General features: G+C 40.5%; 4 protein-coding genes across 4 annotated transcripts; 1 reads left to right on the top strand and 3 right to left on the bottom strand.

Moving 5' to 3' along the window:
• Positions 1 to 2,339: 2,339 nt before the first annotated feature.
• Positions 2,340 to 6,599, bottom strand: paqr7b (progestin and adipoQ receptor family member VII, b). The gene is made up of 2 exons (XM_061675009.1): positions 6,463 to 6,599; positions 2,340 to 3,585 (listed from the first exon to the last, which is right to left on the bottom strand). The coding sequence occupies exon 2, from the start codon at positions 3,577 to 3,579 to the stop codon at positions 2,521 to 2,523; it is 1,059 nt and encodes a 352-aa protein (XP_061530993.1). The 5' UTR covers positions 3,580 to 3,585; positions 6,463 to 6,599; the 3' UTR covers positions 2,340 to 2,520.
• A 3,253-nt stretch (positions 6,600 to 9,852) lies between these two features.
• On the bottom strand, positions 9,853 to 10,752 carry LOC133402181 (stathmin-like). The gene is made up of 3 exons (XM_061675806.1): positions 10,582 to 10,752; positions 10,312 to 10,503; positions 9,853 to 10,224 (listed from the first exon to the last, which is right to left on the bottom strand). The coding sequence occupies exons 1-3, from the start codon at positions 10,750 to 10,752 to the stop codon at positions 10,186 to 10,188; spliced, it is 402 nt and encodes a 133-aa protein (XP_061531790.1). The 3' UTR covers positions 9,853 to 10,185.
• On the bottom strand, positions 10,731 to 14,471 carry LOC133402182 (stathmin-like). Its single transcript, XM_061675807.1, has 4 exons — positions 14,385 to 14,471; positions 13,575 to 13,620; positions 12,932 to 13,104; positions 10,731 to 11,002 (listed from the first exon to the last, which is right to left on the bottom strand). The coding sequence occupies exons 2-4, from the start codon at positions 13,588 to 13,590 to the stop codon at positions 10,823 to 10,825; spliced, it is 369 nt and encodes a 122-aa protein (XP_061531791.1). The 5' UTR covers positions 13,591 to 13,620; positions 14,385 to 14,471; the 3' UTR covers positions 10,731 to 10,822.
• Positions 14,472 to 17,168: 2,697 nt separating this feature from the next.
• On the top strand, positions 17,169 to 25,034 carry serinc2l (serine incorporator 2, like). The gene is given in 11 exon segments (XM_061675008.1): positions 17,169 to 17,316; positions 18,062 to 18,223; positions 18,343 to 18,530; positions 18,694 to 18,773; positions 18,904 to 19,041; positions 19,138 to 19,307; positions 19,843 to 19,933; positions 21,376 to 21,526; positions 21,612 to 21,636; positions 21,638 to 21,822; positions 23,182 to 25,034. Coding segments are annotated over 11 exon segments (1,368 nt in total). The 5' UTR covers positions 17,169 to 17,277; the 3' UTR covers positions 23,321 to 25,034.

The following is a 25,034-nucleotide window of genomic DNA, read 5'->3' as shown; positions in this document are numbered from 1 at the left end:
ATAATGAAGGCAAACCTGGGTGGCATCATTCGAGGCTTTGTTCACACATTCACTTTTACAGAGTACTGCCCATATTCCAGTTGTTATTTTCACAACATGCAATTTAGATAATAGGTGACAATGTGGCTGGCAACTGCAGCAAAAAATACTGCTCATTACTCAAAACACTAAAAAAAAAAAAAATAATGTTTTATATTTTAAAATGACCTGTGGTACTTTTTTATTTGGTCATTTGTGGACAGAATATCTTAACTTGAAATAAATAATTGTTTCAAACATATTTAATATTCCCATGTATGACAGATGGACCAAAAGAGAAATGTCTGGTAGTTTTTTTTTTCTTTTCTGAACCCTCCCACATTACTCTAAGGGCTCTATTTTCATAGACGACGCATCTGCGCCATAATTTTTGCGCAGGCTGAAGGCTCGCTACACGTTTGCCAATTTGGCGGACGGGTCTGCGACAAGCTGGAGGTTGCGCCGCAACGAGGGTGTGTCCTTTGACATGCTCCCGGCGTTGTGACAATTTGGTTGCAGAAAGTCGCTCTAAACTTACGCCTGCTCTGACCAACGTCCAAGTCCGGCGCAGAAGGTAGACCGTTGGTCTATTGTGATTTTGGTGAGTTTGATCAGGATACACGCAAAAAGAAACATGAGCTCCGCGGGGTAGGCACACAAACGATCGGGCATAGGGATAGATATGATGTCCGCAGACCTGTTTAGGCCGACAATAGTTATCACCAGCCCATTCTGTATTTAATAAGGGTACCCGCTCACATTGGATGTTGCCACACAGGTGACGATTACGCATTGTCCTCTTCCACACAGAGTTGTGTCCATGCAAGACTGTCATTGTGCCATATTTGAAGGGAATGAGATCCCTTAAATCAGTCGTGATCACGTCCAGAGCGAGGCAGACCTCCCTCTTTAAATAGGTCGGCTTGCATTCGTCTGCGGAATTACCAACAAATTACTAAAACGCCTCTGTGCGGAAATGCGCCGCACACCACGCCGAATTTACGCCTGTCACGAAAATAGAGCCGTATGTGTTAAAATGTCAACACAAATAACAGTATACCCACAATAACAGTATAAAAACATCATGCATGTAAACATAGCCAATGTGGTCAGCAACAGTATGTACAGTGTTGATTCGGGAAGTGCACTACAGGTCATCTCATTCTCAATTCAAGCCACCATGGGCGCTTCTGTCAAGAAATCATTTAACTCCTCTCTGAAATTATCTTTCAGTAGTGCCATCAGTGTTGAGAAAAAAAAAAATCAGTCATTAAACACCATCAAGAACAGAGAGTGCTGCGATGAATGAAACTCATTCTTGGGGATTACATTTAACATTTTGAAAGCTAAAACATTATCAGTGAACCATATCTGCGGCAAGAGCCGAAATTAATGGATGCTTCGGAGCAACAGCACACCAATACGAAAAAATAACGATCCCTCTATTTGCTGGTTATCATGAAGACATTGAAACATGAAATGTTTGAACGCACGCAGCAAAATAGAAAAGCACTGACGTCTTTCAGAAAAATATGCATTCATCAGCTGAGTGCTATTAGGTGAACAGCAAAATGATAAATGGCAGATTTTCAGGAGGAATACTTGATGCTGACAGTGCTGGGGAAGCTGTCACACCGTAACATCGGCATTAAATAGACATGCTTAGAGGCACGTACAATTTCATCATACAAAAACAAAATCATAACAAAATTAAGAGGTGGGATGTCAAAAGCCCAAAGCTGAACTTCCAGCCCATTGAGTGGAAATAACAGTATCGTTAGGACAAAAGGAGGTTGGTAATCTCGCGACCCAAACAATCTCACTTAAAATGTAGCTTTTAAAGAGGTACAATTGTTTTGTTTTTTGGGTTTTTTTTATGAGTTTTCAACTTTCCTCAACTATATTCATGCGTTTGTTTGGCCTGATGTAATAGAAACGAAAAGAAGCCTACTTCAAGGAGACACATCAAATAAGATAGGAACAAGAAAAAAAAAAAACTATTGTCACTTAAAAGTATTAATTTAAAATACAGGCGGGTCAATTCATTGTTTGTTTGCAATAAACTGTTATGATAAATCTGATTGTTAGTTTTCTGTACAGGTTAAGAAAACATGCATTATTGGATGGAGAAGTAAAAAAACATTTTAACTAAAGACAAGGACAACCAACATTACCCTTACTCCATTTTGTTTATGATACATTATAGGGGCCTTGAGACTTCCTAAGCCAAACTATCATGTGCCTTTGATCTGTTTCTTGAATGACATTGAATCTCTGAGGGAAACAAATGTCATAAGCGCATGTTGAGATATCATATCGAAATGTGTTACAAGCGCAAAAAAAGTGAACGTGACCTACAGGATTCAACTACACTCTTGCTGACAAATAGTTCACACTGTTCACTGTAGTTTGGCAGATTACACAAGGAAGAAATCACTGTTCGAAAATGATCAAATTAAAATTACTGGTCACTGTAGAGCAACCTGAGATGTAACATTTCATTTAAGTGTGTTTTTCATGGAGCGAAGCTTGCACACGTTTGCGCACGTAAAAAGCAGTGAGGGCACTGCAGCAGGTAGTGAAGATAAAAAGCGCGACGGCGTCGTGAGCGAGATCGCCGTGCAGTCGCTCATAGAGCGGCCGCCGCTCGCTGAAGTCAATTCGCAGCGCTTCTATCTGCACCAGGGTGCTAACCATGACGAACACGTGGAAGATCTGGTGGCCCTGCCCGATGAAGTCACACTTCCCCGGGAACCAGCTCTCCGGGTGGGGGCAGGAAAAAAAGTAGGCGCCGATGAGGAAAAGGAGCACTTGGTAAAGGTGGTACACCACGACCAGGTCGGAGCAGCCTTCCTGGTAGCACGCGTAGATGCGGTGCACCACGGGACTGATGTCCAAACAGTAAGCCAAGGCTGAGGGCACCACTTGGAAAAGCTTGTGCGAAAGCTTGGGAAGCGTGGGACTGGCGTATTTGCCATAGCAGCAGCCAAAGCATGTGAGCCAGGCCAAGAAAGCAGCGGCGGGTAAAAAGAAACCTTGCACTCTGGCGTGCCAAGACTCCTCGATGGCGTAGTAGTAGTGAGTCAGCGCACTGCCGTACTGGTAGACGGCCACCCCCACGTAGTCGAGGAAGTAGAAGGTGTAGTGAGAGAGCTCGGATTTGGCAGACAAGAGATGAGCGAGGGCACTGAAGGAGAGGTAGGTGAAGGCGGCGAGGAGGACGATGAAGAGGGGCTGAGCGTGAGGGTCTCGTAAAAAATCGACAGTCTGTGAGATCTCCTGCCACTTCACCAAGATGATGAGGGCGGCCAGCAGATGGGTCCATACGTTAATGGTCTCGTTGTGCCGTTGGAAGAGGGTGAGAAAGTAGTAGCGCCAGCTATGGTCCGGCTGTCTGTAGCCGGTGAGGATGTGACGCTCTTGGAACACCCAGGGAACGTCGGACACCTTGACGGTGCAAGGCAGCGTGGGGAAGGCCGACTCCAGCAGCTGGGGGATTTGACGCAGCTGCTGGGCGTTGATAAACAGGCGGCCGATCTGCTCCATCACTACCGTCGCCATGGCAAACTACAAGCGGGAAGGGAAGGGGGTAGAGGAAGGGCACAGCGGTTAATGGGGTGTCAAACTCTTTCATCGAGGGCCACATCAAAGTTATGTTTTCCCTCAGAGGGCCGTTTGGACTGTGAAAATCAAATAGATATTCGCACATTTGTTTCTAGTTCATTTCTAGTTCACTCGCGAGTGTGGCAAAAAAAAAAAAAAACACCGATGATAATCTCGGCGGAACGAGGCGTCTGTTGGCCGTGGCCGTAGAGCTGCACGGATACGGCGGATGCGGCGGAATGAATGGGAGAAAGTTGTGCAAGATTCGTTCATCACATCTGGCCATGATTGCTAGCAGCTAACTAGCAGCTAATGTTCTGAGCCAGCGTGGATTTACGCATTTTACGGCACAGAGACCGTGCGAAACAGACCACGGCCGCGAACGGCAAGGGATCCTGGTTAAAGTAAGACATTTCAAACTAAAAAGAAGTGTTTTGGCCACGTCTTTTTGGCGGTTGACAAAATGCGTCAGCTACCTTCTTTCTGGTGTTGTGACAAATTCTGTGACCCCCCCAAAAAAGCTGCCAGGACGTAACTATGGTATTAGAGATCAGATTCATTTGTAGGACAATCACATGTCTTTATTTCGGAATACAGTACAGTGAGTAACGATTCAATTGTGATCCGCTAGTCATTCATTACTGTAAATGCAAATAGCGGTCAATGATTTAGACGGCGAGTCCGACCTCTAATGTTTACCCAAAGGTATCTCCACACAACTGACATAGCCCCTACCTCACCTGCCTGGATGTGATACATCAGGCTGGTAGTCCAAGTACAAGTACAGATGTACAGTATCAGCACTGATACAGGACCGGTGCATCCCTAAATAAAATGTAATGTTCAGTTTTGATTGACACTGTCAGAAAGGTATTCATTTAACAAAAGGTTTAACTGGTCACAATGCCCTTAAGGGATCATATGAAAATTATACTTTTTGCTTGTATACAAACAGTTGGGTACCTAAAGTCCCTGCCCACCCATCAAGTGTGCAACTTCTGAAAATGTGTCTGTGAACAAGCCGTTCTGGATTTTGAGAATTGGGAAATCCCTAGCTCAAAGCTAACACCCAATGAATGAGAAACTCCATTGAGGAGCTAAGCAAAGTTGTGGCACATATCTCTCTCAAAATAATGAATAGTGGTACACAAACGCCATGTAAACACATACAAACAGGCACTACATAACAGTTCTCTCTGGCATACATTCTTCCAACTCTGTGAAAACGAGTTATAGTAACAATATTTGATCGTGACTTCTACTTTCTTTGTTACTGCATGTGTGTATCTCATTGCGTGCACCACACTGCCCCTCAGAGGTCAAGTCATGCACAGCAGTTACTTTATGTAACCCATTTGTTAATAATAAATGAGTCAATTTTGTTAATAATAAATGAGTCAATTTTTATCATACCTAGTCTTGCTGATTATTGTTCTCAGAGTTATATAAACTTGATCAAAACTTTTCTAACATTCCATACTGCAAAATAAGTAAATTACGTATGATTATGGCTGAAATCGGATCGGACCGATCGGCCAAAATTCAAGGCTGCAATATCGAAGTGAAAAAGTTGGATCGGGCTATCCCTACTGTTTATGGAAGTAAATATGGCCCCTCATACTGATGCATTTGTGGCAATTTCAAAGGTTTTGTGTTTTAACTGACCGGTCCCCAGTTCTAAAGCATCGTCTTTTCACCACTGTTTTTCACTCCTTCGTCTGCCATTGTTTTTCACGCCTGTCCATTTTATCGAGCATTTGTGACGGTTATTGTCACCATTTGATGACATATAGGTCGGATGAGCACAACCTGAGCGTCCAGACTGCAGTCGCATCGGATACATATCCGACCTATATCCACATACGAGAGAGGTCTGGGTAGGATTCGTATAAAAAATAAATTAATTGGAATTTACCTGCAGTGTGAATGTAGTCTAAGTTTGCTACATGTTAGCCATTTAAAGCAGGGCAATCAATAAACACAGAAAACATTATTTTGTCACTTTTTTCAGATATTGTTCTCAAGTTCTTGTATAGTGTGAGAGATGGAACTCATTCCGGTCGCCCTACTATGTCACTGGGCCGCCGTTTTTGTCAAGCGATAAAAATCAGGAACACAGAAATTGTGAAAAACAGTTTAATGCATATGTAGTATATGCATGTATAGTATATTTAGTACTAGAGTACTTTGTTCTCTGTCTTTTCACGTTTTTCAGCAATTATCTTCACACGTCTATGAATTTACTTTACAGGTTCTTTAACATAAACTCCGTTCTTCTCTTCTTCTTTTTTTCTGATAGAGCGATCTCATTAGATAAAGGGTGGTTTAATGCTAATTGAAGAGCTGTTAATCAGACACTGTCTCTGGAATTTCCCGTTTGTGTGTTTGTGTGGGAAGCGCGCACAGTAGTGAATGGGGAGAGGATTACGTAACAAAGCATCCGACGTCCACACCCTTTTCCCCCCGCAAGAAAGGTTGTGTACGTGCATGTATATGATTTATAAGGAGGGGGGGCGCTGGATAATAGTCAGGAATGATGCAAACATCAGTGTTGCACTGTACGACGAGGCGGCCCTGTTGCACTCATTCTCCTTCTATCCGGCAAATCGTGCACCTGATACACGCCTGTATAAATTCAAAATCCGTTCTTTAAAAAAATAAAAATAATAATAAATAAATCTATATTTTATCACAGCTGGGAGGTTTTATTCCATCATACAAGGCAATGTGGGCGTTTAGCGTGGAATTACTGAGCTAACCCTTCACATGGCTTTAAAGCGGAAACCTCCCTTTACTGTACCTTCTGAACCCGTAAAAGGGAACCCACAAAGACTCACGTACCTGTAGATGGTGGTATCAGTCCACAGTCTTTGAATTTGCATACGACGAACGACAAACAGCCTTGTAAATTATTAAAAACATTGTGCGACGAGTTAGACGGATGGAGGCTGGGACAGTGTCTCCCTTGCTTGCTCGCTCGCTTGGTTGGCGGTAGGGCGCAGACTCCGAGAGGATGTCAAGGTCTTTTGACGGACGGCCCGTACAACCAATCAGAAGACATGCTTTGGCTTCTTTTTCGCGACATGCTTCATTTCAGCCAATGGGAGCTGTTGTCCGGCTAATAAGCCCGCCTGCACCACAGGGACATCTGACCACACTCAAAATGATTTGTAGCACTTCGATGACAAATTTCCATCATATGAGAATAGTCCCTAAAAGTCCCTGATTTGACATGTTGTACCAGGGGTCTCTAGGCTTTTGTAAATTATGAAGATTTATTTTTCATTTTTTTTAATTCTTAAAAAAAAATTAAAACATAAATAAGGGATGAGTACATATTTAGGTATGAGTATAATAAATTACATTTTGATCAGTAAGTAGAAAGATAGCAAGCTTCTTTGTAGGAAGTTAATTGTTTGATGAGGACTTACCAATAGATGAAAATAACATAATACTGGAAAAAAATCTTAATTATAATTAAAAGTAACTTACTTTAAATTAGCTAAGGACTTATCCCTGTGGAATTCAACTTGACCTTTAATTTTAGCATCAAAAGTTCCTGGGCCTCTTAAAAGTACTACCTGCCAGCAGGGTCTTTTTTTTAGTGCCCCAAAATTTACCAGCAACTTTACTTTCAGAACTTCCTGCCAAAGTTCCTAGTTCTGGAGTTAAGTTCATGTGGTGAAAAAGGGCCTAAATATAAATACATGCAAATTCCCCAAATGTTTTCCAAATGAGGTTTCAATATGACCTGAAAATAAATGCAAACCTAAAAGCTGGGGATCGTAATGTTCTGTACTCGACAAGGTATGAAACAAGCATGTAGAGCAGTTTGCTCTCTTGGTGACGTTGGGCACCAACAGGATCTCAATTTGTGATAAAATGAATCTGTCTTTCAGTAACAACGTATCTATTGTTTGTGGCAGTCAGAGATCTGCATTGTGTCCTCACTCAAGTCAGGGAAACTGTTTTTCTGTTGACAGTGTGGATTTCTAAGTATTTAGGGTGAATAGTGACTTCACCAAGAAAATAATGCACGCAGTATGAGTCGTATGCAACATGGCAAGTGGAGTGGAGGCTGCTGATGCTTCCAGTGATGGACACGAGCAAGAGTCCAGCGCAGACTAAAATGAGGCCTTCGAAGCTGAGCCAGTCTGGCCCCGTGTGCTAAAGGACAGCATGATGGGAATCAAGTAGCTCCATGCAAAGGCAACACAGGGACTGTCAAACAGTGAAGTGGAACCAGCTTTGCAAAAGAAAGGTTGATTACATGAATATGGGTTAACATCATTATAAGGTGCCTTTGGTGTTATCATCAGAATCACTTAGTCATCATGCAAATATAGCAGAATTATTAAAGTGAGGTTACATTGTAAGTGGCCAAATATTTGCACACACACTAGTACAACAACTCTCTCAAAATGTTTCCTTCATGTTGTACCATATTTTTATAATTGGATGTACATTATATTGGCTTGTCTCACAGTTTTCTGCTTACTATAGTGCATGTGGTTGAATGATATTAAATTATTTTCATATACATGAAAACATATATATATATGCATATATATATATACATATATATATGCATATATATATATATATATACATATATATATATGCATATATATATATATATATATATATATGTATACACATATATATATATGCATATATACATACATATATATATATATGCATATATATATACATATATATATATATGTATATATAGCATGACCAATATACAATCTAATTGTTAATAACACCATAACATACACTTAGAACACCATAACATCTACTTAATACAATGAATATGAAGTTCAATGACATTTTTTTTTCTTTACTTTTTTGGGGTGGAATGGAAAAATATTCGACACCTAACGGAAATTTGTATTCATACTGTATGTACACTGTGCTCATAGTCTTAAGTAGAGACATGCATTCTTATTTTTAGCTCTGAGTCAGATCATTTAACTGACAGTTACAGTTGCCCTGAGACAATTAGATAAGTGTACATTCCTTCAACTTGCAAGGACTTGTCAAGATGTAACTACTGAACAGTGTTTCGGTTGACAGGCTAAGTGTCAACCGTTTTGGTCGCTGTCAGATTTCTCAACGAGCACATGGCAAACAGATGGATTGGTCATGCTGGACAAGGTGATCAGGTATTCTACAACTTGCCCACAAGGTCACTAGAACTAACCGTTTCTGACTTCTTCCTTTCGGGCTACATTAAGAGCAAAGTTAAGGTGCCCCCCACTTCCTACAATCCAAAAAGAGGTGAAACATTGTACCAAATTGAACCACTAAACCAGTACGCACGATCAGATCTGGACGATCGGGTCAATGTTTGCCGAGTAACTAGATAGGAGCACACCGAGCATCTGTTTTGCTACCCTGGGGATGCTGGGCGGGACCTCGAATAGCAAAAACCCGCAGAAAATTGTCCAATATAATTGCTTTGGGAAAAAAAATAATAATAATCTATCTGCGAATGCGTATACTTCCATGACATCATATAACTCTCACTACCTACTGTAAAATAATATTTCAACTAGTTACACATGATTTGTTTGAAATCAGGGAGTTGTGGACACTGTGGTGTAGCTAGGAACAGTTGCCCATAAAATACCAGCCAGATATCATTTTACAGAGGGTGCTAATTTATTTATAATTTTTCATCTTATGTGTGCACACCTTTAGACATTTTCTTCGCAACATAATCGGAATGAGTGCCCCAATCACTCTTAGCCTCCACTAATTTTCCTTCCTCCATCATTACAGAAAAAAATCTAATGATTTTATTATTCATTCATTCATCTTCCATTCCGCTTATCCTCACTTGGGTCACGGGTGTGCTGGAGCCTATCCCAGCCATCATCCGGCAAGAGGCGGATGATGATTGGCTGGTCGCCAGCCAATCACAGGGCACATATAAACAAACATGATTTCCTTATGTAATACATATTTGCCATACTCTTAGGTAAACATATAATCATGGTAAATACCAAATAAAAAAGTACTGAAAATATGGGTCTCAAAAAAATATATAACCAATGCATTATTCTTCTTTAAATTCACTGCCATTGACAGTTTTAGAAGTCAAATATCCATGTTAACTGGGAAGACTGGCAGTGAATGAGTAAAAAGGGAAGTAAATCCAGACCCTTGCCAGATTGATTTTGCCACTAGGTGTCAACAGGAAAAATAGGCAGGAGCTCAAATAAATGTGTCACAATAATATCCATTTATCCACCTCAAGTTTACTTGTCATACTGCATGAATACAAACAGGGTCACTAAAGGCAGAGAAGGATCAGGAAAAGAACAGTACCTGCAACTTTAAACAAACATGTCAGAAGTGCTGACTATTTGGATCATTATACCAATTGGAATGCCCTCCGATAGAAAAACAGTTACCACCACAAACACTACAGTGTAATCAGCTGCCAACGGGAATCTCTCAGAAAGAGGCACTAAATCTTATGCTGGGACTAGCACAGTAAATGTAATGCAACGATTATCTTTGAGCTGTATGAATACATTGTTTCTCTTTCCATCTTCAGGCCCTTGTCTTCTTCAATTCTTCAATCTTCTTATCCTGTTTGAACGGAAAAGGATTACAAAGTTGTGTTTTTGTAACACAGTTTGTTTCCAACTTTCAAGACTAACGTCACCAGCACTGTACCTTATCCTTAAGTTTCTTATCGAGAGCAGCCAATCGCGCTTCACGGTTGTCTTTCTTTGCTTCCATCTTCTGATTAAGCTTCTCCTGAGTGGTCTTCATGAAGTTGCAACATTCGTCAAAGACCCTCTGGAGCACTTCTCTCTCGTGCTCTCGTTTCTCAGCCAACTGCTTCAGCACTTCAGCCTCATGGCTCTGACACGACAAAAGTCAGTGTTTCAACTTGGTAAAGAGTTTTGTTATTTTATCAGTTTGTGTTGTTTCTGAACTTACCTTGTATCGCTCTTCCGCAGCCAGCAGCTTCTGAGTGAGCTTCTCCTGAGTGGACTTGCTGAAGTTGCAGCCTTCGTCAATGGCCCTCTGGAGCACTTCCTGATCACGCTCTCTTTTCTCCTTCAGATTTTTCAGCACTTCAGCTTCATGGGTCTCACAAAAAGACAACATTGTATTTTTGTTTAACTTGTCCAGTATTTGACTAATGTAGCAATGTGTGTTTGTGGCTTGCATTACTCCATCAATTCATGTTGTTTCTGAACTTACCTTGTGTCCTCTCTTCTGCAGCCACCATTTTCTGAGTAAGCTTCTCCTGTGTATTCTTGGTAAAGTTGCAGCATTCGTCTATGGCTCTCTGGATCACTTCCTTCTCGTGCTCTCGTTTCTCCGCGAGGTTTTTCAGTAATTCAGCCTCATGGTTCTTAAAGAAAACAACAACAAGGTGCTGTTGATTGTTAAGTACAAGACAGGCGATTTCGCTTTTGCCTACATTTATGCATTTGGATTTCTACAATTCTACAGGCATTGTGGATGAGTGTGATAGGGTAAAAAACTATTACATTGAACCAATCAGATTTTGTATTTATGTACAGCGGACCCCCGTGGATTCACCTATCTGCTAACCGCCCCCCAATTAAAAAAAAAAAATAATAATAAAATCATTTTTCTTTTTTGTTTTAATTTTTGGGGACGAACCAATTTAAAAAACAGTGGTTTATTCTTGCTTATTCAAGAATTTTTGGGGTTACATTTTTTTCCCCTTCTCTCGACGCAATTACAAAGGGCGTCAATTACCTGCAGATTTCCGCGAACAGTAGGGGTCCAGCGTACTGGAGTAGGCTTTTTCTTTTTAACCACTTTGTTAAGTGCATTACCACCACCTACAGGACTGGAGTGAAACACTTAACTGTGCGACTTTTTTTTTTTTTTTTTTTTTTAAGTTAGTACTAATCTCTCTTATTGACCGAAGCACAACTTGATCAACACTATTCCTCTCATGTACAACATTACATTATTGCAGCTAAGCCCATGCTCTCGTTTCTCAGCCCTCCTAGCTTAGTCTGGCATGGTTGTTTTTTTTAACCTTGGCAGGAATCTGCGGTCTATCAAAAGCTCTGGTTTAATATGCTAGTTCCAAGGATGGACATAACATTTGAAGGAGTTGATTTTATTTTTTATTTTTTTGCAATTATATGCATTTTGTAGCAATTGAAGCAAAATAGAGTGCACTATTTGTCTCAAATTAGTTGTGGCCTCGGCACGGTGGCCGACTGGTTAGAGCATCAGCCTCACAGTTCTGAGGAGCGGGGTTCAATCCCCGGCCCCGCCTGTGTGGAGTTTGCATGTTCTCCCCGTGCCTGCGTGGGTTTTCTCCGGGCACTCCGGTTTCCTCCCACATTCCAAAAAACATGCATTAATTGGGGACTCAAAATTGCCCGTAGGTGTGAATGTGAGTGTGAATGTTGTTTGTTAGTATGTGCCCTGCGATTGGCTGGCAACCAGTTCAGGGTGTACCCCGCCTCCTGCCCGATGATAGCTGGGATAGGCTCCAGCACGCCCGCGACCTTAGTGAGGAGAAGCGGCTCAGAAAATGGATGGATAGTTGTGGCCTGAAAGAGATTGTTGTCAGCTAAGGCAGACATCCACGCAGACTGTCATTATAGTTGAACTCCAGGTACCACAATATGCTCAGTATGACACTGTAATAGAAACAGTTGAGAACATTGTGAAATGAGATTGTTAAATTACTCGACTGAGACGCTAAACACTGACAGAAAGAACACTATCCAGGTTTATCAAGTTAGCACACAGCTAGCAAAGTTAGCATCTCTACATTACTGTACTTCATCTGTGCTTACAACTGCAGGACATCTAAACAATCACTTTTCAGGAACCCCAAAAAACATTTATTGCGCCATAAATATTGCATCGTCAAGGAGAGCAAGCAATTTTCAACATTTAAGGTTAGTCAGTATTTTTTAATTATTTATTTATTTTAAACAGACCCATATTGGGATTTGTGAAAAAATATGAAATTCTAAATGTCTTTTAAAAAAGGAAAAAGTTTATTTATTTTGACAAAATCGGCGTGAATAAACATTTTGGAGAATGTTCTGTTCTCTAAAATTAACATAGAAATACAGCTTATCCTCACTAGAGTTGCGGGTGTGCTGGAGCCTATCCCATTTGATTTTAGGTGAGAGACGATGTACATCCTGAACTGGTATTTAGGGCAACTAACAAGCTGTAAATAATTAACCTATTAATGATCCTTTTCCCCAGAGTTGATCAGGGAAATGTCATCAAATGTCCATCCCTTAGCTCTTCAAACAACTCATTTTGAAGATACCTTGCGTCTCTCATCAGCAGCCTCCAGCTTCTTCATAATCTCATCCAACGATGTCGCCTTCTTTTTGACAGGGGACTGTGGAAATGGCACTTTTGCGTCAGGAGAGGTGGGTCTCAGGATGAGCTCAAACGCGTGACCCGACGCACGTTTGTTCAGCTCCTTGACTTGGATATCTGCAAAACGACACATGTAGGAGCTGACTACTTAAGCTACGTTAAGATCAATACAAGGGTGACTCCTCGTGATATTTCATTCCGTGTAATCAGACGCCTTGACATTTACTTGATAAACCACTGGCTGAATTCAATTTAAGCCTCTCTCGATTGACCAGTTAAATTAACCACCCTGCTTCTATATTGCTGGAGAAGACAAGAGCGACCATGGAATCTGACTGACCAACAAACCATAACAGATCCACAAGTGCAGTATATCACCCCAAACACATTAAAAGGACTTCAGGGTACAGTTTATTTTATAAATTAAATACATCAAATTAAGTTTGCATTACTTATTTAGGGGAAAAGCGTTCAAATGAGTAATTCAAACCTGCTGTAGTTTTTTGCCACTAAATATTTGTTAAGTCTAACTCTTCTTCAAACATTCTCACATGGCAGCGCAGTACAAACCATTGTGTTGCACTCACCTGCAATGTTTGCCATTTCAGCTGAGAGGTTGCCTGTATGAAATCACTAGTGGAAAGAACAAACAAACACTGGAAATTAAAATAATATATAATTTGCTATTCAAACCACAAGCGGTCTGTGGTTCTCCGTTGCCTTTCTGCAGAAGCAGCAAATGAGCTCAAACTAACAGCAAAGATCTCGTGTTTTGACAGGCCATCGGTCAAGCATGCGAGTGTACCTTCAAACGGATTCTCACTAGTACCAATCGAATTATACACAAAAAAACTCCAAGTACAGTTGCGTAGTATTTAACAATTAAGTTAAAAACATTTGCATTTAATCTAAAACAACTGTTTGCTTTTTAAACCTTTAGGTGCAATATATTTGAATTGAATCACGACTTAAAGTCAAAACATAATGCTCTGGTTCACCGACGTCTTCGCAGGTTTGAGACAAACAATGGCTGCTTGCAATTTTTTTATTATTTATTTTTTTGGGAGGGGGGGCAATTACAAACATGGCGGGGGGCAAATGATAGAATTACAAAAGGCCAAATTTTCACAAACGCATGTGAAGAATATCCGATTAAAGAGTGAAAACCAAAGTTAGACCGTTATATTTGTATAGTACGACGGTGACATGAAAAGTCGCGCCTCGCTCCAGGTGTAACGTTCCATTGTCGTGTCGAGCACAGCACAGCGGCCATGTCAACGTTCCATTTACCTCAAATTGACCTTTTGAGATGTTTCAAAAGCCTCCGAGGCTTATCTACACAATGCGTGAGCCGTCTGAATGCCTATTTAAACGGTCGCGCAAAGCATTGTTCTCACCCAGCAGTGTTTGAAGAACTCAAATGGCGGTTGTGCTCTCAAGTCTCAAGTTGTTTTCTTGCACTCAACCCGCCAAGTGAGCAGTCTCGCGCACAAAATCGGACCCGTGACGTCGTGTCAGCTCTTGGCGTTCATTGGTCCGACTCCACCAATCCGAGGGTGACGCTGCGATAAACAACCATGTTGGTCAACAGACGTCACAACAGAAACCTCACCTCTAAACTTTTAACTGACATCCTGTGAAACAAAACCGTGTTAAAAAGGTGATGCTAAACATTTTACTAGTGTGCACAGTACTGTGTTGATATTCATGAACAGATATTACTACAGGTGACAATGCAACATCTCAAACATTTACAACCTAAATTCAAACATTTGTTTCATGAAATTATACCCATTTCGTCTATACGCTGCACTTCAGAGCGTTTCTTTTTGCTGAACTGCTTCCACTCAATGTATGTTAGATTGTTTTGGGTGCAAACAGATTTGTCATGAATTGCCATGACAATCTAACCTTTATAATCAATGTAACGTAATGCAGTGGTTCTCAACTGCATTTTCCTATTGTTCCAAAGTCGCGACCCACATTCATAGAAGTTAAAAACAATTTAAAAATGTTTTTTTTCAAAATATCGTCTGAAAACATGTACATTGTACAGTGTATGTTACATGTTTCAAATGAGTGCTGTATCTCCAAAAGCGTATTGCTTGCCATGATGTCCACTAGCCAAAGACTGAGCTGTACTGTATTTGTTTACAGAGTAAACTCGAGGCTCGAGAACTAGTAACATTTCTTGTCACTTTCCTATAATGTAACGCGTGGGAACTTAGTACATCTCTGTATTGCGCCGGAAAAATCAGGACAGGAATACATGTATTTTTTTTATTTTACTAGCTTTCTGCGACACACCCAAAATGGGTCTGTATCCCACTTTTGGGTCCCGACCCACCAGTTGAGAAGCACTGACTTAACGTATATTAGCCATGGGACTGTTTCTTTAATCAATGCGATTTCAAATTCAGGGCCAGAGCACTGACCCTCGATGACTTCAGAATTTTTCATTCCTCTGATAGGTTGATCAGAGAAAGCCAAGTTCAACAAGAAAAACAGGTCTGTAGCAATCTGAACGCGTTAATACATTTAATAACCAGCATCTCTGGTGAGTATTATATTTTATTATATTTGTAGTGTTTTCTTTTTTGTCATGTTATACTTATCTGAGATGATATTTGTGGAACAGTTATATTGCGTTTTAAGACAGTATTGTAGTGTCCCGTATATACTTCGAGGCCGACACAGTCACCGAAGCACTTCAGTCGCTTTATTATACGCGTGGTAACAGAATGCACAATTCTTACAAAAAGCTGCTATTGGGTACAATTCACACCGAGGCATTGCACACTGACTGACATTCAAGCTGAAATGTCCCTTTGCTCTTTAATTTCTGCTGACGTCACAGACAAGCGGTGTAGAAAATGGATGGTTTGTTTTTGAAATTTCGGAGGCATGTCATGTGAGACAACAGAAGGTTGCCATCTTGAGACAGACTGCAACCAAATCAGGGTAGCCACGTATCCACAACCACTCCATCTTTGTGCATTTTGCCTCCCTTGCTATTAAAGTTAGCAAGGGCCCAATTCTCTGGTGTGTCTGAAAGATTACCCTCAGCAATTATTCTATGGTGTGGGGTGTGTAAAGAGAGATTTTTGCGGCACGATCTGCTCAGAAAATGTAATTGTAAATATTTAACCTGCAAAATATTGTAACTTAAAGCGAGTGAATGACCAATTTGTATGCAGTACGGTCATTCATTAACAAAAATACACTTGTGACCACCCCGAGGAGACACCCACCAAAACATAAATAGGGAGATTCCACACCTAAAATTCGTAGCTGAAGAAGCTTTTCGGATTCAAGGTGAAACGTCTTTAACAAACAAGAAAGGTCTAATTTCCATAATTCAATTTTTGTGGATTACCACACCAGACCAGAATCCCAATTGTCAGGGGAGTTATCGTTATATCATTGAGTGTTTAGTGTGAGCGTTGGTCATCTCAAATACACAACACACTGTTTTTTTTCCTCATGATGTGTGATAAATCATTTTAGAATATTTTCACATGTATGAGTTAATTTGAATAAAATAGTTATACTAGGGCAGCATGGTGTCCTTGTGGTAAGCACGTCTACCTCACAGTTCCGGGGGTTTTGAATTTCAGTTCTGGCCATCTGGTGTAAAGTTTGCATACTCTCCTTTTTCTTGAGCAGTTTTTCCCTGGGTACTCCAGCTTTCACCCACGCTGCAAAAACATGCATATTGGGTTCATTCTAAATGATCTATGGGCGTGAATGTGATTGTGAAGGCTTGTTAGTCTATTTTTACACTGTGATTGACTGATGACCAGTCCAGGGCGTACCCCACATTTCACCCAGAGAGTCAGCTGGAATAGGCTCCAGCTCAACCACCACCCTAAATGGGAACAAGCACAATAGAACATGGATGAACAGTTATATGGATACTCACTATAGTTGAACAGAAAATTGCATTATATATGGGTGAGCAAACATGGTGACATCATTACAAAACTCAATGGGAACGGAAATAACTCGTAAAATTAGCACAGCAAGTGAGTATACTCCTATTGCAGTATTTTATACAGTATAGCGAGGTCAGTTTTAATGTGATGCGTTCAAAGATTTTCATTGCTGGTGTACTACTAGTAATTCAACCTCCACGCCAGTAGGTGGAGACGTTTAGCTCAAGACTAGCTGCCATCCTCCACGAACAAAACAAATTAAAAAAAAGGAAATTTACCCTGTGTGTCATCTAACAGTTTCACACGGACGAAGACGGCGATAATATCCAGCTAATATCAACATTTTGATGTCATCATGGGGGCCTGTTTGGCACTGTGTTCTTTAGCCAGCTGTGTAAGTACTTCGTGTCAATTTTGTAGACTTTCTTGAATGTTTTAGCCAAAACTCAGTGGAGGTGTCTGAACAAACAACACTAGCAGGTAAATCGCCGACGCCACCGAAGAATGACTACGTGAGCAGCGAGTTATGACACAATGTGTACGCGTCTAGCACGATAATAAACGTGGAATACTTGCTGGTATATTTGTATATATCTATAATTTAAAAATTGTTTAAAAAAAAAGACGCAAGTGTAATGTCATGTTTTCCAGGAAGTTAGTTTAGCAAGCTAACTGTCGTCGATGAATATGTAAAGCCTTATGGGTTCATTTTGAACCGCTTATAATATCTGTTTTAACCGGCAATATCATAATATTTGAGCTAAAGGTCCCCGCCTCTCTCGTGTACGTTTTAAAAACTCCTTGCTTTGCGTAAACGGCGAAAATAATTGGGCGACCCATAACTTGAAAAACGCCCTTCTGTCCAATGACCAGCAGGTGGCGCTATCAGTTGTTGTGAAAGGAAGTCCTTGTTCAGTCATGGGAAAATTACTCATCACATTAATCTGTCAGTCAAATTAGCTCTAAGGGTACACCCTTGTTTTACAAGAAAGTATCAGCACCTTGTATCTCAATACTAATATAATTGTTTCTATGCAAGCCAAGCAGTACTATATTTTGATTCACAATTGAACTGAAGTATCAAATTAAAGCTAAAAGTGTTGTTGTCTGCCATTTGGTGTCTTTTTCAATCCCTTCAGGCTTCCTGTCTGTGTGGCTCAGCACCATGTCTGCTGTGTGGATGCTGTCCCTCCTCGAATAACTCCACTGTCACACGACTGGTTTTCAGCTTCTTTTTGCTGCTGGGGACCCTTGTGTCGGTCATCATGATCCTTCCCGGCATGGAAGTGCAGCTTCGCAAAGTGAGAGCTCTTGTTCAAGCACAATTGTTCTTGGCTTTTAAGTAATAATTCCGACAAGGTCTGGGTGTTTTGCGCATTGAGGTTGAGTGTTGGCTGGATTTCTTTATTGGGTCTTTCAGATCCCAGGATTTTGCCAGGGTGGAAGTTCTATACCTGGCATCGAAAACCAAGTCGACTGTGATGTCATCCTGGGCTACAAATCTGTGTATCGCATGTGCTTTGCCATGACCTGCTTCTTCTTTCTCTTCTTCGTCATCATGATTCGCGTACGGAGCAGTAAAGACCCGCGTGCAGCTCTTCAAAATGGGTAAAAGTTAGAGCTGTGTTTCACTCGTGTCACATGTTTTAGAAAAGAATATCTGTACTGTATGAAATATTTCCAGTAGACTAGTTGGGTGGTGAAACATGAGTTTGCATGGTTTGCTTTTGTCCATCTGCTTGTACTGAATTTTCAACGGTTTATTTTTCAGTTTCTGGTTCTTTAAATTTCTGATCCTAGTTGGGATTACTGTGGGAGCCTTTTTCATCTCCGATCCAGCATTCAATACTGGTACGAACAAAATGTATTTATAATTAAGTCTACTTTTTGCAAGGCTTTTATTTTTTTTATTTTTATTTTTTTATATAAAAAGTTAAATCTTAAATTAATCACCTGTGTCTGTTTCGTTTTTGCTTCACAGTGTGGTACTATTTTGGACTAGTGGGCTCCCTCTTCTTCATTATTATCCAACTCATTCTCCTCATTGACTTTGCTCACTCCTGGAACCAAGCATGGGTAGAAAACGCTGAAAATAATGACAACAAGTGCTGGTATGCAGGTACAGCAATTTAATATGCTTTCTTCGATAACTTGAGTCAAACTCTGTAAATGTGTCATTACTGTTTACTGACATGCATCGCCATGTGATTCCCAGGCCTGGTGACTTTCACCTTCCTTAACTACGCCATGGCTTTCACCGCAGTCGTGCTGTTTTATGTTTACTACACACAACCGGATGACTGCACAGAGCACAAGGTTGTCATCAGCCTCAACCTTATCTTCTGTATCATCGTCTCTATTGTCTCCATCCTGCCAAAAGTTCAGGTAACTATCTTCTTAAAACATATCCTCATGTCTCGGTTGTATTCTGACCATGTCTAGCTAAATCTTTCTCTCTAAAAGCACAACCTAAAATGCCTGTGCCCTTGTTAATCAGAACACATGAAAAAGGAAAAAGCTGTGTTCACAAAGTAAATCACCACCAGTCACTATTAATTACAGGCTGTTTGATGAGCTAAGTCTTTTCTATGTCGTCCATCTATTGGCTGTTGGTGGGCTGTGTTTACTCCTTGGATGTGCTGCAGCTGTGTTGATCAACGTTGAGAACAGAGTGAATTGTTATTTAGGCCATTTAGGGTCACCACTACTTAGTTTTGCTGTTTTTGGTCCTGATGTGACATCACATTGTCTCTCCTTAATCCCACTCTTCTTGTCTTTTCATTTGTGTGCATAAAAGCAGGTTTATGGTTAATCTACTGAAGATGCTTTTCCATAGAGTAAAATGAATGTGGCTTTTAAAATGTTGTGCTGTATATCCTTAAGCACCTTTTTTATGTATATTTGTCATGTTGGCTTGCAGAAAGCCCAACCTTACTCTGGCCTACTGCAATCTTCTCTCATCTCCCTCTACACCATGTACGTCACTTGGTCTGCAATGACCAACAATCCAAGTGAGTCTTGCCGTGTCTGTTTCACAGTTGCAGCTTTCATAAGCAGAGTCATTTGTGATTAATATTACTCCAACAGTTCCTGTAGTGCTGACTTCAGTTCAGTGGATTCCTGGTCATGGCTGATATTCAAGTGCTTTTTTGGCCAATTGGTTTTGCTAATCTGAGCTCCATTTGAATTTCAAATGGCTAACAAATTTCACTATAAAATGCAAAACATCACTTTCACCTGTTCCCGCTCACTCTCATATGTAATGTTTTTATTTTGTATACCTCTGGAAATTGTTCAGTAAGTTGAGATTGAAAACCCAACAGCAGTGATTCTCAGTGGGTGGGCCTATTGTCATTAAGTTATGACACATAGTAAGTCAAACCAAGCGAATACATTTTACAAAAATATCATTGGAAAAGATGCGTTAAAAAAACACAAATACTTGTATTTGGATTCGCAAAGTGCATTTCAAAGCTCATTTATAAAAGTGTATGAAATGAATTTCAAAACTGCCAAAATTCCTTAGTGTTTATCATACATTTGGGGTTTGTCTGTACCTTTTATCATGAATGTCTGAAAATCCACATTTTAAATACCCTAGGTCACCTGAAGTCTCATATTTTGGCTATTTAGACCTCCACAGAGTGACTCTAACATGGACTTAATATACAAGTGTAAATTCTATTTAAAAAAAAAAAAAACACCTCGGTTTTGTCATCCATGTTTTTGACATGTCATCCATGTCCAGAAAAGGCCCCTCTGACAGCTACTTGTGTTTGACCCAGTTTTGTATCCACTTTGTCCATATTTGGCTAAGACCGCCCCCTTTCCTCTGACTGGTTGCCTCCGTGTAGAAACCCCACTTGTGAGAGCACACGTGTTTGTTATGTTGACAGTGGTAGACGGAGAGCTTCGCTAGTGATGTAAGTAAGCTAGAGAAATTCAAATGACTGGACTTCAGGCAGAAAAAAGTCTGGAACTCAGGAATTCATTCAATTTTAATTCATATTTCACATGATGGCTGAGACACCATAGAGCCAATATTGCACCCCAAATATTAGAAAAAGTTGATTTGGTAAAATACGGGACCTTTAATGCTTTGCCAACAACACAAAGTTGTTGTAATGTCAATCATATTTTCTGGTGTAAGGAATTGGACTCGTACACATTTCCAAAGCAAATTTCTGAATTTGAGGCCCTGACTGATTTAATAATGTTGATAATCACTGCTTTGCTGATTTAAATCAGGTATGGCATTTCTAGCTTTGCAGACTTGTCCCTTCTTAGTTTAGTTAACATCCATACTTGATCTGGAGGTCATTATAAAGCCAAAAAAAAATGCAGTACTGCAGATTCAGAAGGTAGCTAGCACACAGCAGGTTTGTCACAATCCTCTAATCCATTGTTTGTACGTTTCTTTGTATGTGTGTTTGTTTGTGGGCTGCTGTCTTAGATCACAAGTGTAACCCTAGCCTGTTGAGTCTCGTGTCGAATGGCAGCACCCCGTCACACTCTGGTGAACACACGCCAGGCCAGTTGCAGTGGTGGGATGCTCAGAGCGTCGTTGGCTTGCTCCTCTTCTTCTTCTGCACCCTCTACGCCAGGTGAGTTTTGCGAGTCTGGCATCTCCACAAATTCTGTATTACATATTGTTATATTTGATCCTACGTATGCTTCCTTGTGTCCCAGTATTCGGTCATCCAGCAACACCCAAGGTCAATAAGCTGCTGCAAACAGAGGAGGGCGGCAAAGAGAGTGGAGAAGCTATGGTGGGAGAGGATGGCGTGCGAAGGGCCGTGGACAACGAGGAGGACGGGGTGACTTACAACTACTCGGCCTTCCACTTTCACCTGGCTCTGGCATCGCTGTACATCATGATGACCCTCACCAACTGGTACCTGTAAGTATGACTCCCCAACAGAGGGCTATTTGTGGGGAAGCCCTACTGAGAATTGTGGGGGAAAATGTAATTGGGAGACTCCCAGGTTTATCACTGCCTGCATCAATAGGTTAAAGCGTAAATGTACCACAAACTGATCTGTGATTCATTTAAAATGCAGTGAAACACTCACATGGTATGTTGATATTAGTGCTGTGCGATATGGACAAAATGTTACATCCCAGTACAGGTAATTTTATATATAGTATTTTCCTAAAAATTAAATGGAATGCCAATTTTCTCTCATCTTTTCTCCTTTTTTTAACACAATACAACGAATAAAACATTCATAACAATAAAACAAACCTTCAGTGACCAAATACATATTGTTCAAAATATTTAGTAGTTCAACCAGTTTTAAACAAATGCAATAACGTGCAAAAATAAAATACATACAACAACATAAAGTGCTTTAAGTAAAATTCAAATGTGCCAACCATTTAACCAGTAAAACTGCAAATAAATGAGCTTTCAAACTTTCTCAGAACACTAGGAGCACCGTGTAAAAGGAGAACATAGACGAGCTATTGAGCTATCAAAATCCTAAATTATGTTATTATTAATAATGAATAATATTCATTTACACTACCAGTCAAAAGATTAGACTGTTTCACTTTGGAGAGATACTGCCACACAACTTCTCAAAATAGCTTCATTTTCAGAGGATAACTCCAAGTCCTCAGCTAGGCGTTTAACTCCATGTTCGGGCAATATGTTTACCTCTTACTATTACTTTCTGTTTACTTCTACAACTTGCAAATTAAAGTGCAGCAGGAAAAAGTGTACTAATTGGCTTTTATGCACATTTCCGCCAGGTTTCATCGAGTAAATATCTTAAATTTATCGCGATCACTAATCGAGATCATATAATTGCCCAGCCGTAATCTTAATTAAACGGATTAAAAGAAACTGTAGTATTCCCTCAGTCACGATATAACAAGGTTATAGTCTATGGTTATATCACACTATGATATATATTGTTATATCACACAGGCTCTATGTTGGTATTATTATTACCGAAATGTCAAATAATAAATGACACATACGCCACAAAAATCTAAAATTTAGACCAATTTTGCAAGGCTGCCGAAAACTGCAAATAGGTCAATTTGCTTGAGGCGGGGATTACTTAATGTACCTAAATTGCTGTTAAAGTCTAGGTGAAGAACTTACGTTTATCCACCAGATGGTGTACGAAAAGCTTTTTTTTTTTTTTTTTTTAACCCCCCCCCCCCCCAAGTCTGACACTATGCCTATAGATGTGTTTCTGCATGAATTTTGGAACTTGTTTCACTTAAAGGTGCTTTTGCCTTCTCACAGACCTGACACCAGCACCCAAGCTATGCAGAGAAGCAAGCCGGCTGTGTGGGTGAAGGTGTGCTCCAGCTGGCTGGGTCTCAGCTTGTATCTGTGGACTCTCGTCGCCCCTCTCATCTTACCCGACAGAGATTTCAACTGAGCAGCAGGTCTTTTATTTTCAGTTGGTTTTGTTTTCACGGCTGGCTTTAGTGATTTAATGGCCCGCGTACCACAAATGGGTTGGAAATGATACAGGACATGCATTGGAATGTTGTTTTTGCCTTTGCCATTGTGCTTACTGTTTGAAGACTCAGTGTGATAATTAACTGCAGATATTAATGGGCCAAGTTAATGGCAGCTTGAGCCACAAGAAGTTATTGTATTTACCCGTGATTCACCTTGATGGGCTTCTTCCTGCCACCTGATATGACGTGACTGTGTGAGCTGTTATTTTTATGCTGAACTTTAGTTACCAGACTATCACACAGGCTCAGCGACTAGGCACTTTCGCAACACCACAAATGTTTTGTTATTATACGTCATGCTCAAGACCAGAAACACCAGACTTCCTATTAGCCACTTCTGGATTTCCCCCCCCCCCCTTGATATTCGAGGACCATTTTAGTGCTGGGGGCAATGTGGGGAAACCTCCTTTCAAGCCCCTGCAAGAGAGGAGTGCAAGAGTGAGATAAGAATAAAATGGCACACCCCACAGATAGTGACGAGGGTTCCCATTTGCAACTAGACTGTACACACAAGCACATTATTGCGCAGTCAGTGTGCTAAGATACCAACTGGTTAATCACAGAGCTTTCTGGTCTGGTCAAGGTCATATATACCTGATGCAACACCTTCTCCATGTGTGACTGTGTTTGGCCTTGTTCAGCCGTGCTCAACCATCTGTACCTGTATAGCAGCAGGCAGGGAAACATATTGATCTTTGGCAACATGCCTTCCTCACATGATCTGCACGGGGCTCCCCGTGTTCACGCATATGTCATCATTTCCATAGAATTCAGAATTCAAGCTGCAATGTGCAAAACAATCAAATGAGTTGGAAAACCTGTCATTGCTGTTATGTGTGTTGCTGGTGTTTTTTAAGTAATTGGTGTCATTATCTTGTGGTTAAGTACATTGCAGTATGAATGAAATAGGTGTTTTCCTCTAAACCTGAACATGCAGTCTAGTGCAGTGTTTCCCAACCTTTATCGAGCCAAGGCACATATTTTACATTAGAAAAGTCTCACAGCACACCTCCAAATAAAATGTCAATTCAGTTGGGTTAATTTTATGTTCTGCCAGGTGGAAGAGCATTTCACTTTTTTTTGAGTACCAGACATCGCTAACATGAATGGAAAAATGATCCATTATTTGTGTAAATAAATAAATTCCCTACCACAGTTTGTATAATTTCCCACAGCGCCCCTGATGATCTCTCATGGCACGAATGTGCTGCAACACGGTGGTTGAGAATCGCTGGTCTAGTGTATGTGAAATTAGTTTATTCCATCAGTTATTTCAACACCCACAAAAAGGAATCAAGTGTCTTGTTTTCAGAAATAAAGTGCTGCGCATAACCCTTTTTGTATCACTTTTGTTTTATATTAAGCATTTTCAAAGTATTGTACAGTTTTACAATCACCACTTGACTTAGGCGAAGCCTTAAGCCAAATTGCCAATTTTATTATGGTGGAACATTTTAAAAACGCTATCAAATGTCGTCTTGTTCTCATTTCATTAAAGAATTGTGAATGCTGATGCGTGCTTGTCGTGCTCTACGCATGGTGAGTCCAGCTATTAGATATAACACAAAAGCTTATGCATTGTGTATGTACATTGGTTTTAATACAAATTAAACACTTTGACTCACTCTC

The sequence above is a fragment of the Phycodurus eques genome, chromosome 4 (assembly GCF_024500275.1).
Source record: "Phycodurus eques isolate BA_2022a chromosome 4, UOR_Pequ_1.1, whole genome shotgun sequence".
Taxonomy (NCBI): domain Eukaryota; kingdom Metazoa; phylum Chordata; class Actinopteri; order Syngnathiformes; family Syngnathidae; genus Phycodurus; species Phycodurus eques.
Note: the sequence above shows the minus strand (reverse complement) of the source record. Positions and strands in the feature narration are given on the sequence as shown.

Coding starts and splice junctions, on each gene's coding strand:
- paqr7b (XM_061675009.1), bottom strand. CDS start 3,579: ATGGCGACGGTAGTGATGGAGCAGATCGGCCGCCTGTTTATCAACGCC.
- LOC133402181 (XM_061675806.1), bottom strand. CDS start 10,752: ATGTTGTCTTTTTGTGAGACCCATGAAGCTGAAGTGCTGAAAAATCTG. Junction 10,504..10,581: donor CTGCGGAAGAGCGATACAAG/GTAAGTTCAGAA, acceptor TTGTCGTGTCAG/AGCCATGAGGCTGAAGTGCT. Junction 10,225..10,311: donor ATAAGAAACTTAAGGATAAG/GTACAGTGCTGG, acceptor CCGTTCAAACAG/GATAAGAAGATTGAAGAATT.
- LOC133402182 (XM_061675807.1), bottom strand. Junction 11,003..12,931: donor CTGCTGATGAGAGACGCAAG/GTATCTTCAAAA, acceptor GTTTTCTTTAAG/AACCATGAGGCTGAATTACT.